This window comes from Phyllobates terribilis, unplaced genomic scaffold (genome assembly GCF_046119375.1).
Source record: "Phyllobates terribilis strain yellow unplaced genomic scaffold, ASM4611937v1 Scaffold_11__3_contigs__length_659146591, whole genome shotgun sequence".
NCBI classification, from domain to species: domain Eukaryota; kingdom Metazoa; phylum Chordata; class Amphibia; order Anura; family Dendrobatidae; genus Phyllobates; species Phyllobates terribilis.
The window spans coordinates 102754549-102772038 of NW_027362771.1; the positions used below are offsets into that span (position 1 = coordinate 102754549).

General features: G+C 40.7%; 1 protein-coding gene across 1 annotated transcript in view; it reads left to right on the forward strand.

Moving 5' to 3' along the window:
• Positions 1-17490, forward strand: part of SNCB (synuclein beta) — a 115901-nt gene that overhangs the window by 47594 nt on the left and 50817 nt on the right. The window contains exon 4 of the mRNA XM_073650658.1: positions 14947-14988. Coding sequence (XP_073506759.1) covers positions 14947-14988 — 42 coding nt within the window. The remainder of the gene's footprint in view (positions 1-14946; positions 14989-17490) is intronic.

The window sequence follows — 17490 nt, forward strand, 5'->3', positions numbered from 1 at the left end:
ATAATTTTTTTTCGACAACTTTCACAAAGGAAATAGAACTAACAGGAGAAATGAGAAGTGACAAGCTTAATCCTCCACTAAGTATGACTAATCTAACCCAAGTTGAGGTACAGAAACGCCTCAGTAACATTAAAATAAACAAATCACCAGGACCTGATGGCATACACCCACGGGTACTAAGGGAACTAAGCAATGTGATAGACAGACCGTTATATCTTATATTTAAGGACTCTGTTGAGACTGGGTCTGTACCACTTGATTGGCGACAGGCGAATGTAGTGCCAATATTCAAAAAGGGAGCGAAAAGTGATGCCGGAAACTATCGGCCGGTGAGTCTGACGTCCGTTGTGGGCAAAATTTTTGAAAGCTTCATTAAAGAGGCGATTACGCAGCATCTTGATGCTAATAATCTTTTAATCCCGAACCAACATGGATTCATGAGGAATCGCTCCTGCCAAACAAACCTGATTGACTTCTACGAGGAGGTTAGCTCTCGAGTAGATCAGGGGGAACCAGTGGATGTCGTGTATCTCGACTTCTCAAAAGCGTTCGATAGCGTGCCACATAATAGGTTGATATACAAAATGAGAATGATGGGGCTGGGGGAAAATGTCTGCAAGTGGGTAGCTAACTGGCTAAAGGATAGAAGGCAGAGGGTGGTTATAAATGGAATATACTCAGATTGGGTAAGCGTCACTAGTGGGGTACCACAGGGGTCTGTACTAGGCCCAATGTTATTTAATATCTTTATTAACGACATAGTCAACGGGATAAATAGTAAAATATCAATATTTGCAGATGACACAAAGTTATGTAAAACAATTAATACAAAAGAGGACAGTGCAGACCTACAGAGAGATTTGGATAAGCTGGGTAGGTGGAGCATTAATTGGCAAATGAGGTTTAACGAGGAGAAATGTAAGGTCATACATATGGGAAGGAAAAATGGAAGTCACCAGTACTCACTGAATGGGAAATCATTGGGGAATTCAGAGATGGAGAAAGACTTGGGCATCTTGATTGATAGCAAACTAAATTGGAGTGCCCAAAGTCAGGCCGCTGCTGTAAGGGCAAACAGGGTAATGGGATGTATCAGAAGAGGTATAGCTGCAAAGGATGAGAACATTGTTCTTCCACTGTACAAAGCACTGGTCAGACCACACTTGGAATACTGTGCTCAGTTATGGGCCCCAATATATAGAAAGGATATAAATGAGCTTGAAAAGGTACAAAGGAGGGCAACAAAATTAATAAAGGGAATGGAGGGACTGCAATACCCAGAGAGGTTGGCAAAACTAGGACTATTCAGCCTGGAAAAGAGAAGGTTGAGGGGGGGACATAATAAATGTGTACAAATATGTTAGAGGACAGTATAGAGATCTTGCCCGGGATTTGTTCAAAAGGAGGGATATTACGGTAACAAGAGGGCATTCACTAAGACTGGAAGAGAAAAGGTTTCAGCACCAGCATAGGAAGGGGTTCTTTACGGTAAGAGCAGTGAGAATATGGAATTCACTGAGTGAGGAGACGGTAATGTCGGATTCACTACACCAGTTCAAGCGGGGACTGGATGCATTTCTAGATACCAGGCAGATTTCAGCGTATACTTAAAAATAAAATAAAATAGTAGGTTGATACAGGGATTTATTCTGACTGCTGGTTTCAGAGTCGGGAGGGAATTTTTCCTCAGGTGAAGATTGGCTAAATCATTTGGGGTTTTTGCCCTCCTCTGGATCAACTTTAGCAATTACAGAACTAACAGGTCGAACTTGATGGACGCAAGTCTTTATTCGGCTTTACAAACTATGTTACTATGAATAATGGCCCCACATTGGGGTGATGGTTCTGGTGTCGTGAGCCAAATATAATCATCCTGCGCTCCAGATTTGGTCCACGGGCCAGAGTTTGACATGTATGCTCTAGGGGCACAGGCATTTCTCCGACATCTACATCCTCTGGGCATTTCCATGAATATTGTATGTCCAAAAAAAGTCTGACGCACGGTGCATTTCTAAAAAGCTGGTAAAGCTAATGTCACAAGCTTTACTACATATCTCAAAGTTTTTAGTCAATAAAATGATAATCCAAATAGTTCTAAGTTATAACTAGATTGTGAATATGAAGTATACTGCACATTCCCTCCCACACTGCGTAAATGGAATAAGCAAAACCCAAGTGTCATGTTAGTGACAAGTTCTAGTGAAATTTGAAGGTCCAAATGCATAAGGAGAGACTTGTGTTCCCTTTTATAGCCCGATATAACATAAATCTACAGATGAAATGAATTGGGTGAACAATCAAAACATATTGTTTGCCTGCCAAGATGTGATTATGAAGGAGTTTACTTACAAAAATAGATTCAGCGCACAACACAGTGATAGCAATTGCCATGTGTTCATAACAATACATTGTATTCTAATTAAGTTACTGATGTCATTCTGTAAAAAGTAAAGCCTGTCAGTACATGTAAGGCAGTTATTAATACTATGAGATAATTAATAACATAACTTATAAAACTTTTATGTTCTTAACCCCCAAAATGTCCATCTTATATTGAAGTGAATGTTCAACTCATATCATACATGCTGATTAATTTGTTATAGATATAACAGAAATCTGTCTGCTTGTAGCCACCACTAGAGGGAGCTTAGGAGCATATTGCAGTTTTTATTACTGTATTGGGGTGTTGGCTCAGGAAAGTATTGTTCAAAACTAGTGTTGAGCGAGTATGTTCTGTTCCTTGTATGCTCGGCCGAGCTCCAAGTATTTACAGCTGCTCGGTGATATGGTTGAATTGCTCCCGTGTGCATGATTTGCAACTGTTTGACAGCTTTATTACATGTGAGGAATGTGTAAGAAATAGACATTCCTCACATGTAATAAAGCTGTCAAACAGTTGCAAATCATGCACACGGGAGCGATTCAAACATATCACCGAGCAGCTGTAAATACTCGGAGCTCGGCCCGAGCATACTCGGCGAAAGGGTTAACAGAACATACTCGCTCAACACTATTCAAAACTCAATATAGCGTGTGAAAAAAAGTTCATTTGCCATATACATTAATTAAAAATAATGTGCATCTTGCACACCTGCAAGTGACACCTGCTGCTACTACTTTAGCTGTAGTGTAGTGCAGTCCTTCTTCAGACATGGACTGACATTAGCTACCCTATCCGTGCACATGCTGGGCAGTGACTTACCAGTGAAGAGGATGATACTTTGTGTTAATAAGCTATAAGTTGAAAAAAAGACACGGACCGCACATCCAAAATGTATATATTGATCTATATGCTAAGCAAAAATGTACACAACGTTCTTAGTTAACATTCTGATCAGACTGTATGAAGCCCACTGCTACATCATGATGAACCTCCTAATGGGTCCCTTACCTTAAAGGTGCCATGCCATGTGGCAACCAGCGCTGAAGTGATACCACATCTGCAGCAAGAGGGACACAAACGCCATACAAGACTCATGCTGCAAGGCAAAACTCCCATGACCCCAAGTCACACCATCCCACAGGCACAGCACCACAGCAACAATGGCTGCCAATCAGCACCACAGTTAAAAAAAAAGTCATCTTCCACATGGTCAAAGACCTAAAGCGAAGAGCAAACATAGGCGGAACCCCTCTCACAGTCTCCTGCTAATTTAAAAACATCTGGGCCAAATAGGATGAGTTCTAATACCAAGTACAACAAAAAAGAGGGTGAACAGTATGCAAAATGCTACAACTGTAGAAATAAAGACATGAACCGGACATCCAAAACTCATCTGTTGATCTATTGTGATTATGTTGTAATGAGAGAATAGCTACCCCATAAGGGCGCTTTCACACGTCAGTGTTTTGAGTATGTGTGGTGACAGTTTCCACACATACTGGAGACATTGACACATGTAGACCCATTCAAATGAATGGTTCTGTGCACATGTCAGTGTGTTTCCACAGACCATTTGTCCGTGGGCAAAACATGCTGACATGTGCGTTTTTGCCTGCTACACGGGCTGCAAAACATCCCACACTGATGACACATGGACGACATCCATGTGTCATCCGTGTGACCCGTACCGGTGCCTAGGATTCAGCGGTACAGTTAGTGCTGTTTCCAAGAGCAGGATGCTGAAGGAATTACTCATCATTGTCCACTGCTTGCGCCACAATCAGCGCTAGCAAAGGTCATTGTTGAGGGTAGCATTCATCTCCCAATGTCTCCAAAACCTGTAAAAATGAGAATAAAATAAAAAAAAAACATTATTCTCACCTGGCTTGAGGCAACTGCACAAGCAGAGGAGAATGACTCACTCCAGCGACTGGTCCCCTGACCTGTGCTGAGCTCAGTGAGTGATAGGACACCACTCACTGAGCTCAGTACATGGGTCCGCTCTCTGCAGCGCGTCATTCTCCTCGGCGCGTGCGGTCGCCTCAAGCCAGGTGAGTATAATGATTTTTTTTTCTTTTTTCTTATTTTTACAGGTTTTGGAGACATTGGGAAGTAAATACTACTCTCAACATTGTCCCTTGCTAGCGCTGATCGCAGCGCAAGCAGGGGACAATGATGAGTGATTCCTTCAGCCCCCGGCGCTGGGGAACAGCGCTAACTGTACCTCTGATTCCCAGGCGTCGGTACGTGTGATGTGATTCTGATGCGGCACATGGGTGGCACATGGTTGCCACACGTGTGCCACACAGTTACACACAGACTTGTGAAAGAGCCCTAAAGAGCCCTAAAAAGAAGATGTAAAAAGCAGGAACAAGAGAAAAGAGATAGATAGAGAGATAGATAGAGAGATAGACAGACATTATTAGAACGTAGATATGGCAATAAAAGTAACCGGATTGGAAGTGTTTGTAGGTTTATTGTCCTCCGGAAACCATGCATTATATAAATATATACAGTATATATTGTAAGGCAGCTCTATTCATCATGCTGAGGGGCACTCGCTTCACCGGGTCAATTAAAGCACACATGCAACGTCTTTCCGGTATTTCACAATCCAGCAGTTTATTATTTATCATAAACCGCTCATAACCGAGTCCATCTCAGTGGCACGCCAACATATTACACATATAATGTCCAAGAGCCTTTCCAGTGACAGATATGTCCACTTGGCTCCAGATACAGCCTTCAGCAAGGTAACAATATAAATGTCCACATCAAGCAGCGTTTTTACCTTTGCTGGGTCGTAGCTGCTTCAGTCAACTCGGTTCTGCCACCGCTGTGGCTTCACGGCTTCCCAGATGGGCCTCCGGGCCACATACCTTCAAAGGCTACTGGTATCTCAAAAACACAGGGGAGATCCAGCCTCTGCCATCCAGGCTATTGGAGTCCCACACAGGGACCAGGCCTCTCTTTCTAGGCCTCACCAGGCCAACGGTGTCCCACACACAGGGAACAGGCCTCACGCCTTTCACACTATCTCAAAAGCACCAAGATTTATATATCCTTCAGTGCATACAGGACCTGTGCTGATGTCACAGTCATGTGATCAGTCCTTCTGTGTGCACAGGACCTGTGCTGATGTCACAGTTATGTGATCAGTCACCTGAGGGAGAGGTACATGGTCAGCCAGAACACACCCTGGACCATTACAGTAATGCCGCAAGCCGCTGCATTACAATATATATATATATATATATATATATATATATATATGTATATATTTTTTTTTTGTGTGGTTGTCCTGAGGAAGGAGACAGTGGACTCTGAAACGCTTCGATAATAAACCTACAATTTTATCTACTACTACTTGTGTCATAATTCCAGAGAGAGCGCAGAAGCACTTCCAGTCCGATTTCCTTTATTGATATTTTATGGATCTTCTGCATCTGGTCTTTAGGCTCTTTAAGTGTTGTGTCTCAAACAACCTTATAAGGTGAGCAGTTTTACCTTTATTCATGAAACTTTAAACCTGGATAAGACCCTATTGCGCTCTTGCATTCTTTACAGTAGATATGGCAATGTTTCAGCTCTGAAAATATTGAGTGTCTGATTCATCACTTGCAGTATTTTTAAAGTCACTTTTCTATTTTTTTGTCTTGCTATTTGTTGATGCGTTTTTCACCAAATTCTTGTGGCATAGACGGTTCATGAATTTTGTGCACTATCAAAAATCCTTTTTATTTTGTTCTTTAACCTGTTTTACAACCTTGTAACACAAAAAGTCGCATGTTCCATTAAAATGTCCCAAAGTTTGCTAAAAAATTACAGGCGTACATAAGATCACTCCAGGGACTACAATAGAACATTTGTACCAACATTTTGAAAATTTGGAAAACCTTAATCCCACCCACAATCATGAATATAAAATAAAATCGGGCGAACACATTCAAAATAGACTTTTAAAAAGGCACAAATAAAAGAATAAGGCACAAATTAAAAACAGGCATGCTTTTTTCAATGTTTTCAGAGCCAAAATGTTGCCATATACAGTGGTGTGAAAGTGTTTGCCCCTTTCCTGATTTCTTATTCTTTTGCATGTTTGTCACACTTAAATGTTTCAGATCACAAAACAAATTTAAATATTAGACAAAGATAACACAAGTAAACACAAAATGCAGTTTTTAACTGAAGGTCTTTGTTATTAAGATAAAAAGAAATCCAAACCTACAGGGCCCTGTGCGAAAAAGTGATTGCCCCTTATTCCTAATAACTGGCTGGGCCACCCTTGGCAGCACAAACGGCAATCAAGCGTTTGCGATAACTGCCAATGAGTCTTTTACAACGCTCTGGAGGAATTTTGGGCCACTCATCCTAGCAAAATTGCTGTAATTCAGCCACATTCAAGGGTTTTACGAGCATGGACCACCTTTTTAAGGTCATGCCACAGCATCTCAATCGGATTAAGGTCAGGACTTTGACTAGGCCACTCCAAAGTCTTAATTTTGTTTTTTTAAGCCATTCAGAGGTGCACTTGCTGGTGTGTTTTGGATCATTGTCCTGCTGCATAACCCAAGTGCGCTTTAGCTTGAGGTCACGAACAGATGGCCGGACATTCTCCTTCAGGATTTTCTGGTAGACAGCAGAATTCATGGTTCCATTTACCACAACAAGCCTTCTAGGTCCTGAAGCAGCAAAACAGCTCCAGACCATCACACTACCACCATCAAATTTTACTGTTGGTATGATTTTCCTTTTCTGAAATGCTGTGTTACTTCTTTGCCAGATAGATCAAGATAAGAAAGGACGACGTATAACGAACAAGAAGTAAAGAATACAGTAAACTTTATTGATATAAATCGTTTAAAAAACAGAAAACATATAAAGTCTCTAGTGACAGCAAAAAGATTAATGTTAAGCCATAAAAGGCACCAGAGACATATCACATAGTCATTGAGAGCATATATATATAAGGGTTTGGACAGATAAGAGAGGTGTAGATTACACCTACTCAGGGGCTAAAAAAAACCATAACTGAACCTCATAGAGATAGTAAAGTGGACAGTGCAAATGTACGCTTAAAATACAAGAGCCCTATCCAAACCAACATAAAATACAAAACCTTATGCTCAAGTACTCACATGTGAATGTCTGTCTATGGTGCCACAGCCCCAAAGCGTGTTTTGGCAACATGCCTTCTTCCGGGGGTGTAGCTTCATAGACACATGTGTCACTTAAGTATGGAAATGCTGCCCTATCAGAATGTTCCGTATATAAACCTCCCTAATCCATTACAGCAGAGTTCTGGTGATAGGTCCATAGTCCTCCAATGGCAATGATAGCTGAGGCCGATTCTTCGCCAGATGTAATGGGACATACACCTTCCAAAAAGTTCAACTTTTGTCTCGTTAGTCCACAGAGTATTCTCCCAAAAGTCTTGGTGATCATTAAGATGTTTTCTGGCAAAACTGAGAAAAGCTTTTATGTTCTTTTTGCTCAACAGTAGTTTTTTCCTTGGAACTCTGCCATGCATGCCATTTTTTCCCAGTCTCTTTCTTATGGTGGAGTCATGAACACTGACCTTAACTGAGGCAAGTGAGGCCTGTTGTTTGGATGTTGTTGTGGGGTCTTTGTGACCTCTTGGATTAGTCATCACTCCGCTCTTGGGATAATTTTGGTCGGCCAGCAACTCCTAGGAAGGTTCACCACTGTTCTGTGTTTTCGCCATTTGTGGATAATGGCTCTCACTGTGGTTCGCTGGAGTCCCAAAGCATTACAAATGGCTTTAAAACCTTTTCCGGACTGATAGATCTTGATTACTTTATTTCTCATTTGTTTCTGAATTTCTTAGGATTGCAGCATGATGTCTAGCTTTTGAGGATCTTTTTGGTCTACTTCATTTTGTCAGGCAGATCCTATTTAAGTGACTTCTTGATTGAGAACAGGTGTGGCAGTAATCGGGCTTGTGTGTGGCTAGGGAAATTAAACTCCGCTTTCCAAAGATGTGATAAACCACAGTTAATTTTTTAATGTTTTAAGGGGGGACAATCATTTTTTCACACAGGGCCCTGTAGGTTTGGATTTCTTTTTATCTTAATAATAAAAACCTTCACTTAAAAAGTGCATTTTGTGTTTCCTTGTGTTATCTTTGTCTAATATTTAAATGTGTTTGTGATTTGAAACATTTAAGTGTGACAAACATGCAAAAGAATAAGAAATCAGGAAGGGGGCAAGTACTTTTTCACATCACTGTATGTAGATTAATAATATTCACTCTTTCTCTTTCTAGAAAATGTATTGGTGTGCTGTCTATTTCTGGGAATATGTCTTGTGACCAGTGGTTTATTGTCTGAGACGTGCACCCATATCTAACTTAGATTTGTGCTGCTTTGGTTCATTTTCTAAATAGGTAAATAGATAAGTAGAAATAAGGTAAATATAGATTTGTGGTATTGGTAGCTGATCGATGTGAGGAAGATAATCGAGCACATGATACATTTCTCTAAAAGGGTTGTCCGCCATTGGGGAAGGACAATTTTTTTTTTTTTTCCTAGGTGCATTGAATCGGCTCTTAAAAAAATCATTTTTGCAATTGAGTTCCATTAAAATGTTTGCACCGTTTGACTTCTATAGTATCTGTGTTGTAGTGTTTATTTTTAGCTATAGAATGGGTTAACAGAATCTGTCAGTCAGCTCATAATTTCATGGGTAGTTTGTAACTATTTTATCTGTCTTTTTCTTAACTCTTCTCAGCTGATTTGTGACCACAGACCATACCAAAGATGAATGTATAGGAAAACAAAGCCAAGATTTATCATGAAATCCAATTGCAAAAATGATTTTTAGCCCCAAATACATGCATTTAAAGGGGTTGTGCCACAAAAAAAAGTAAATTTGTAACCAACATATCTTGGAATAAAAATAAGTTCCACAATTGTATGTGTTTAAATAAAATGTTCCTGTGCTGAGATAATCTTATAAATGTGCTCCTGCTGTGTACTGTGTAATGGCCGTGTCTGACTGTGCAGGAACAGGTCGGATATACCACAGGCCCTAGCCAGGAGAGGAAGCAAGAAGCAAGCAAGACTATCCACACATTACAGCAGGGGATCACAGCTGATTCTTTCTTTGAGGTAAAATATTGTTTAAAAACAAGCAGGGAAATGTTTTACTCACAAAAAAAAGAATCAGCTGTGATCCCCTGCTGTAATGTCTATATATTCTCTTTTGCTTCCTCCCCCGCCCAGGAGATGTGGTATGATCAGACCATGATCCTGCATGGTCAGACACAACCATTACACAGTACACAGCAGGGGCACATTTATAAGATTATCTCAGCACAGGAACATTTTTTATTAACAAATCAAATTGTGGAAGTTATTATTATTCCAAGATCTATTGATTAAAATATACTTTTATTCATGGTATAACGCCTGTAAGTCAATAAAAAAAGATACTGTCCCCAAAGGTAGACAACGAAGCTCCATCTATTATGGTAAAACCACAGTAAAAGCCATAACATATTAGATACAGTATAGTATGTGGGACGCCAAACCACAGACATTTTATCATTAGTAAAAATAAACCCAAGGGTCGTGTGATTATAACTTAGTTTTATTATAAACTGTTTATGTTGTGGTATACAAACATTAAGAATTTATTGTGCTCTGTAAACTACATCAGCTCAGCTTAATGTTGTCTTGTAGAATTACTCAAATGCATTTTGTTAGGATGAAAAGCTAGCAGCTGCTGAGTATATAAGGATTGTCGTAACTCAGTTTAAAAGTCCTATGTGGTTGTCTCCAAGGCGGAAGCTATATTTAGTACCTTTATCTATACATCCTTGTATCGTGAGATTATACTCCAGGGACATAAGTGTAAATGTACGAACACTCATTGTAATATCACATATTCTCACTGGGTGATTAGTGACCTGTATTTTCGAATGACTTGCCCTTGCGGAAATGCAGCAGCAGCCTTAACCAATGAGGAGTTTCTCAGACTACCGCAGACTCCCTGTAGACATTGTAAACGAGCTGTAGTCACAGATCACATTTCTGCACTAATGGATCTCCCCCATCCCCACCCACCCCAGAAAAAAAAAATGTCTTGTATCATGACTACTACTAAAAAAAAAAAAAAGAAAGCATTACTTATAGACACTGACTCCATTTTGGGCTTATGCCTGGTTATGTTTATTTAGACATATATTACATGTGAAATTACACAGCAGAGTGATCTGATGTGACATTATATGATGTATGCGCCGTAGTGCAACATTTAAAATGAGTATTAAAAGTGAGCTCTTATCTCATCTGGAAACTGAGAATCCTTATGCTCATTATAATTGATTTTAATACAGTGTATGCAATGAGGGATGGGGCGTGGTGAAGCAAATTCATCAAAATTTTGTGGTGTCAATTATGCCAGAAATGTACGCCACAGCCCCTCATTGGAGTATCATTTCTTGTGGAGTAGTACACCAGTTGTCATATGCGCCTAATTCAATAAAGGGGATCTTTCACCAAATTTTTCATGTTGAACTGTACACACTATGTAATAGTGCAGAGCAAAATAAAAAACTATATTTTTGTTTTGTTGTCTTTTATTTCGCCTCTACGTTGCGGAGATAATAGCGAGTCCAAGTGGGCATTTCCATTGAGATTTATACTTATTCCTCTTTCTGACACTGCCAATCATAAGCAGGCAGCAACACACTGGGGAAAAAAGAACAGGCTAACTCTAAGACAAGTATTGACAGTCTGCACTCCACACTGCAGTGATGATGTGCTATGTCACAGCCTACCTGAGTGTGATAACTAACAGCTTCCAGCTCTCATCTACAGCAGTCAGTGTGGGGGGAGGAGCAGTGCTGCAGAGTTGAGTCTCATAAAGTGAGGACCCCACTATCAGTTTTTGGTCAGTATTCGGTCAGTATTTTTACTCTGGAGTGGGAGCCAAAACCAGTAGTGGGTGATAAATGCAGAATTAGTGACTTGATTCTATTATACCTTTTTCTCTGATTGTTCCTCACCTGATTTTGGCTCCCACTCTTGAGAAAAAGTACTGATCAAATACTGACCAAATACTGATAGTGGGGCAGTGGCCTTACAAACACTTCTAGTAGCCCTCCTCTCAAAGTGCTGCTAACTGTGCCAATCATAAGCAGGCATCCACATATAAGGGGAAAACACCCCTCCTGTATAGACTAGAACAGGCTTAATGTGAGACATAATGTCAGTGTGCTCTCCTCACTGTAGAGTGATTACATGTACGGGAGCACAGCAGACCTGAGTGTGATTAACAGCTTTCATTTTTCATCTCCAGCAGTCATTGTGGGGGAAGGGGCAGTACAGCAGAGTTAGCAGTTCTACACTTGCTTTGGCAATGCTAATGCATGGTTGGTTTTTCCAATAAAGTTTCTAGGAATTAGAGAGGAGAGTTAATAATTATTTTTAATGAGACTAAACTTCTGCAGCATTGCCCCTCCCTCAACACTAACTCTTAGAGAAACTCTTAGAGATATCTCACACGTAGCCTGTTCTAAGCTATTTTGGGGGCATGTTCAGCAGGTGTTGCTTCCTGCTTATGATTGGTCAGGGTTAGAAAAGGAAGAAGTACACAAATTCAGTTAAATCTGTGGGGCCCATTATACTGTATGGAAAGCTATGTTGGGGCCATTATTCTGTATACAGGACTATGTGGGGCCCATTATTCTGTATGTAGGACTATGTGGGGCCATAATACTATATGGAGGACTATGTGGGGCCATTATACTGTATGGATGACTATGTGGGGCCCATTATTCTGTATGGAGGACTATGTGGGGCACATTATTCTGTATGGAGGACTGTGTGGGGCCCATTATACTGTATACTGGTTGGCCCGCAACTTTGTCCAAGTTTTTCATTTTGGCCCTCTGTGTTTTTGAGTTTGACATCCCGGCCCTAGAGCCTCATGAGATTAAATACTCCTCTGCCGTAAAGGAAAAACACCAATATTATCATTTACAAACGTAGAGACTCAGGAAGGCGCCTGTTACTGGATTTGCTATAAAGTCTAGGTGCTTTAAGTTAAGCCTAAGTAGAAGAGTCGACAATCGGGAATCGTTAGAACGCTTGTGTAAATATGCAGTCAATCACAACGATGAATGAGCAAAGCGCTCATTCGTTTGTTTGGCAGCATTAAATCAGTATCACATCTTTCAGTGTAAATTGGAGACCTGCTGGCGATAATGATGATATTCTATACATATTCCATGTATTAACAGTCTGTGCACAAGTAATTCAAGCTGGCCTGTCTAAACACACCAATAAATTACCGTCGTTTGTTTTGTATATCGGCAATCGGTGGTCATGTAATGGACACAATTGGCAAGCGTAAATGGGCCTTTATTGCATGGCTCTGAGTAGGCTTGTTATGGAGAGTGTGTACCGTCTATAAAACAATATGATGGTTACCTTATATGCATCTGTGGATGCATGAGTAATTGGTACTTACATATTATCTATTTTAATAATTTAATAAAGCATATGTATATTAAATAATTATATATTCACACTTTCTTTCCTCCTCTTCCCCCTTTCCCTTTTTGATGTGATTTAATCAGTGGTGTACACCTGTGGATATAGGTCTGATGAGATTTGACTTTGTTTCAGTTGTTATGGATCCAAAAATCTGGAGAATCATGCTGACTTGTCAGTTTTAGCATTCAGTGAACATAGTAAATAAACCCCCCCCCCCAAAAAAAAAAATTGTGGAATTGCCCTTTTTTGCAACTTCACCACACTTGGAATTTTTTTCCCATTTTCCAGTACGTTATATGGTAAAATCTATGGTGTTATTCAAAAGTACAACTCGTTCCGCAAAAAACAAGCCCTCACATGGCCATATTGACGGAAAAATAAAAAAACTTATGGCTCTGGGAAGAAGGGGAGCAAAAAATTAAAGCCCAAAAATGGGAAATGGCTCGGGAGTGAAGGGGTTAAGTGGTGTGCACTTCTTACTGAATTAGGCGCATCTTCCTCAAGCAGTCCCTCCATTAAGGCTATGTGCCCACGATACAGAAATGAAGCAGAAAATTTCTGCAGCATTTCTGCATCTCCCTGGCAGAAAAAACGCATGCAGATTGACAAGCGCTTTCCAGGCGATAGCATCACTTGGAAAGTGCTTGACAACTAGGTCACACTGTATAAATCCATGCAAACAGCATGGATTTATACAGTGTGAACCGTAAAAATTAAAACAAATAAAGCTATACTCACCCCCGAGGCCCCGGCGTGGCTGCAGCGCTCGTTCCTGTCTGGTTCCCGGCTGCCGGCATATCGCGAGACAGAGCGGTGAAGGGCCTGCGGTCACATGACTGTGACGTCACCGCAGGTCCTCAAGCGATGTCGGCATTCAGAGAGAAGACGCCGGACAGGTGAGTATAACTTTATTTGTTATTTTATTCTTTTTTTTACAGGTACAATGGTACCCAGGTCTGGATGAGAGTCTTCTCTCCTCCAGAACTGGGTACCATCCGCACATAGAGACGCATAGAAGCCGCTTGTAGAAATGTACAGTCGCGGTTTCTATGCGTTTCAATGCAAGTCAATGGCGGGAGTTCCACTGTGCTTCCGCAAAATGAAATGACATGCTGCGGATTTTTGTGCGCAGCATAAACGCTGCGGAAAAATCCGCAGCATGTGCATAGAACATGCGGAATCCCATTGGGGACCATGGGGTGCGGATTACCTAGCGTTTAACAAGCGTTTCCGCTGCGGAAATTCCGCATCATAAATGCTTGAAAAACGCTACGTGGGCACCCAGCCTTAAGGGGTTGCCAGGACTATTTTATTTTTTCTTATGGGCCTAGGAACTTACAGGCAGTTAGTTGTTAACTACCTGCTTGTTGTGTTCGACGCCCATCTCTGTCAGCTCAGAAGAGTTATGGACAGAGAAGCAGCTGCTCTTCTGCTCTGCCCTGTTGACAGGGCGTGGCTGCTGATGTCTTGCTTATTGACAACCGGCTCCCTGCAGCTTAACTGCGGGGAGCCGACTGTCAATCAGAATGGCGTTGGCAGTCATGTCCCGTCAACAGAACAGCCAGGAAGACTTGAAGCAGCAGAATAACTGGCAGGAGCAGTCTGTGCCCACTCTGAGCTGGTGTTGGGCAGAACAGGCAGGTAGTTAGCAACGATCTGCCTGTCAGTTCATAGGCCTAAGTTAAAAAAATAATTATAATCCTGTATAACCCCTTTATGCTGGCATTCAAAACACCAGTCTTGTTTCATTAGCAGATTCTTGATAGGGATCCGGTATAGTAACATGAGCAGTGAAATGGTTTTAGATGTGGTACAAGGCATCCCTTGGATTGAGCTAAATATTATAGTAAGAAGGTAAGGTCATCTGTAATATTTCAATTAACTAGGTGAACCATAGCTGGTCATGTTTATATGGAAACATAATAATGTCCTTTATCAAATAATGTTTTGCTTTATAATTGGTACTCATTTTTTAGTGAACATATATAAAATGTCGATAATAATTAACATTTTGTGACAATCCATTTCTTATTCTTTTAGGAAGCAAAACCAGAGATGGAGTAGTACAAGGAGTGGCTTCAGGTCAGTGTCACCATTGTTTGAAAGCTCTGTTGTTAGTGCCGCCACAAAGACTGCTAATCTGTATGACACAGCACCTCAGGCGGTCAGGCAGCCAGAGCCAGCTCTGGTCATAATAGGATCAAAAGCTAACGGGTGACTGAGATCACCCAGGCTGAGCTAATGCAATTAATACAAGTAGCTGCTGCTCATCTTCTGCATGTTTCCATCTACACTGAACGTAGAAACATGGAATGTGCATAAATTCATGATATGATATGACAGACAAGCAGATTGTTAGGTCACGTGTGGCTTTGAGCATATGGAGCTGTGCAGTTTCAATGCATAATATTTTACATAAATAGAGTGCAATTTTCAGTCTCTCAAGCAAGGAATGTTGAAAGCATCTCAGGAACCTTGGTGCATCTTCAGAAATAATAAACTGTAAATCAGTCCATAAATAGGTTGGCTTATTACTAGTTGGTGACATACAAAGGCTGAAATTAGGTCTCATTCTAGTGTGGGCTAATATTACAAAACCCATAAATATCTGAGACCAGAAAACATGGTAAGGAACTCCACAGCTCATCATTAATTAGAAAAGTTGTGGCATCACGCCTCTGTGCGGTCCCGACCCACCCCAGCTCAGCTCATTTTGGCGCAGTTGGGGAAAACTGGCATGAAAAAAAGGGCCAAAAAGTTGCAAAATTTAGGCACAACTCCGAGTTGTACAAAAATGTACAACTTTTGAAAGCAAATAACTCCAGAATTTTTGGAAAAATTGCTTTGAATTGGGGTCAAAGTTCTTAGAAATCTCACATTAAATCCATACAATGGCTTGAATAAACCACTTATGGCTTGAATAAACCACTTATCTGGGGCTGTTGTTAGCAGCTTTAAAAAAAAAAAAAGAATACAAATTAGTTCTCCGTTATAAAAAATAAAACTGCCTATGTAGTGATATCTATAGGTAGCTAAAGCGTAAGTCAATGCCTGACCCTTAAAAAAAGCACTTTAGAACTTAACTGTGAATTTCAGCCAAACAAGATACCAATCTCAGTACATACTGTAGATCGGTACTGTTTGGCTGGATGAGAGGCTTTTGATGCATCTTTCAAGGGGTAATTGTTCTCTGAGAGTGTCAGAGGCATCTCACCTAGTCAAGCAGTACCCTGCTCTGTACTCGCCAGAAGCAAAAACTCTGATTGGTGGCTTTGGTTTGGCTGGTATCCCAACTCATGTTTCAAGACTCTTTAAAGAGAACTGGTCACTAGATTCATGTTGTCCGAAACACAGACAGTATGAATCAGAGGCTGGATATGTGATTGCAGCCAGGTATATTTTACTATGAAATTCTACAGTGTTGAAAAGCCAGCTGGGGATCATAGGGAAAGACCTGACTAGTCCAATGATGTCCTCGGTCACCTTCTCCCCACCCCACTATAGTTGATTGACAGGTCTCTCGGTTTTTCAAAATATGTTTTCTTTCAAATACGCATTTCAGAGTAAAACATACCTGGCTGCAATACTTGCAATAGATGAGTCCTGTGCGCCACACTGTTGTCCGTGCACACTTGGTGCAACCCTCCGCAAGGTTGTAGCAGTACAAAGAAATCCAGGAACCAGGGCACCAGACACCCTCCTTTGGTAACTTTATTGGCACAGAAAAGTCACGTTTCGGTCATGCAGTGCCTTTATAAAGCCATAAAAAAAGAGAGATGTGCTTTTTTATGGCTTGATAAAGGCCCTGTTCGGCCAAAACGTTGTGATTTTTCTGTACCAATAAAGTTACCAAAGGAGGGTGTCTGGTGCCCTGGTTCCTGGATTTCTCTATACCTGGCTGAAATCACACAGCCAGGCTTTGATTCATACTACTGACGGGTCGGGCAGCCTGAATCAGTGACAGGATCACTTTAATGATTCAGAGATTGAACTACACAGTATTTATCTATAGTTGGCCCTGGAGAGACAGTTTTATTTCTTCTAGAGTTAAATTAATTTGCTTAAGTGGACCCTTGAAAATTAGATTTCTTAGTAAATAGCCTTCATAGTTTGGTTTTCTAAAGCACAGTAACTATAGCACTGCAGTCACATAGTCCCAATAAAGTAGTTCTAACAATATCATGTTGAAAACATGCACCTCATGAATATCATATCAATGAATGTAATATAATATTGATTTTAGCTGCATGTAATAATTTGTGAGCCCAGCTTTAGAGTAGTGATGACTATAAAGTAGTAAGGGTGGGACATACTTGCTGCTTTCGTCAAGCTGCAAAGTACTGAAGAAAGTAGAGCAGGGCACTGTCACCCTGTTGCGTATAATGTTGCAGATTTAGGATCGCTGCAGGCTTTGTTACATTATTTAGGTTGCTAACTTTTTCAAGCCTAATGTTTCTTTTGTAACTCCGCTTGTTACCTCAAAGTTTATAAATAGTAGGAGTGTGCAGGCTAGGCTTCTATAGAGTCACATTCGGAAACAAGAACTCATTTCTGTATGGCCTTTTATACTGACCTAATTTAAGA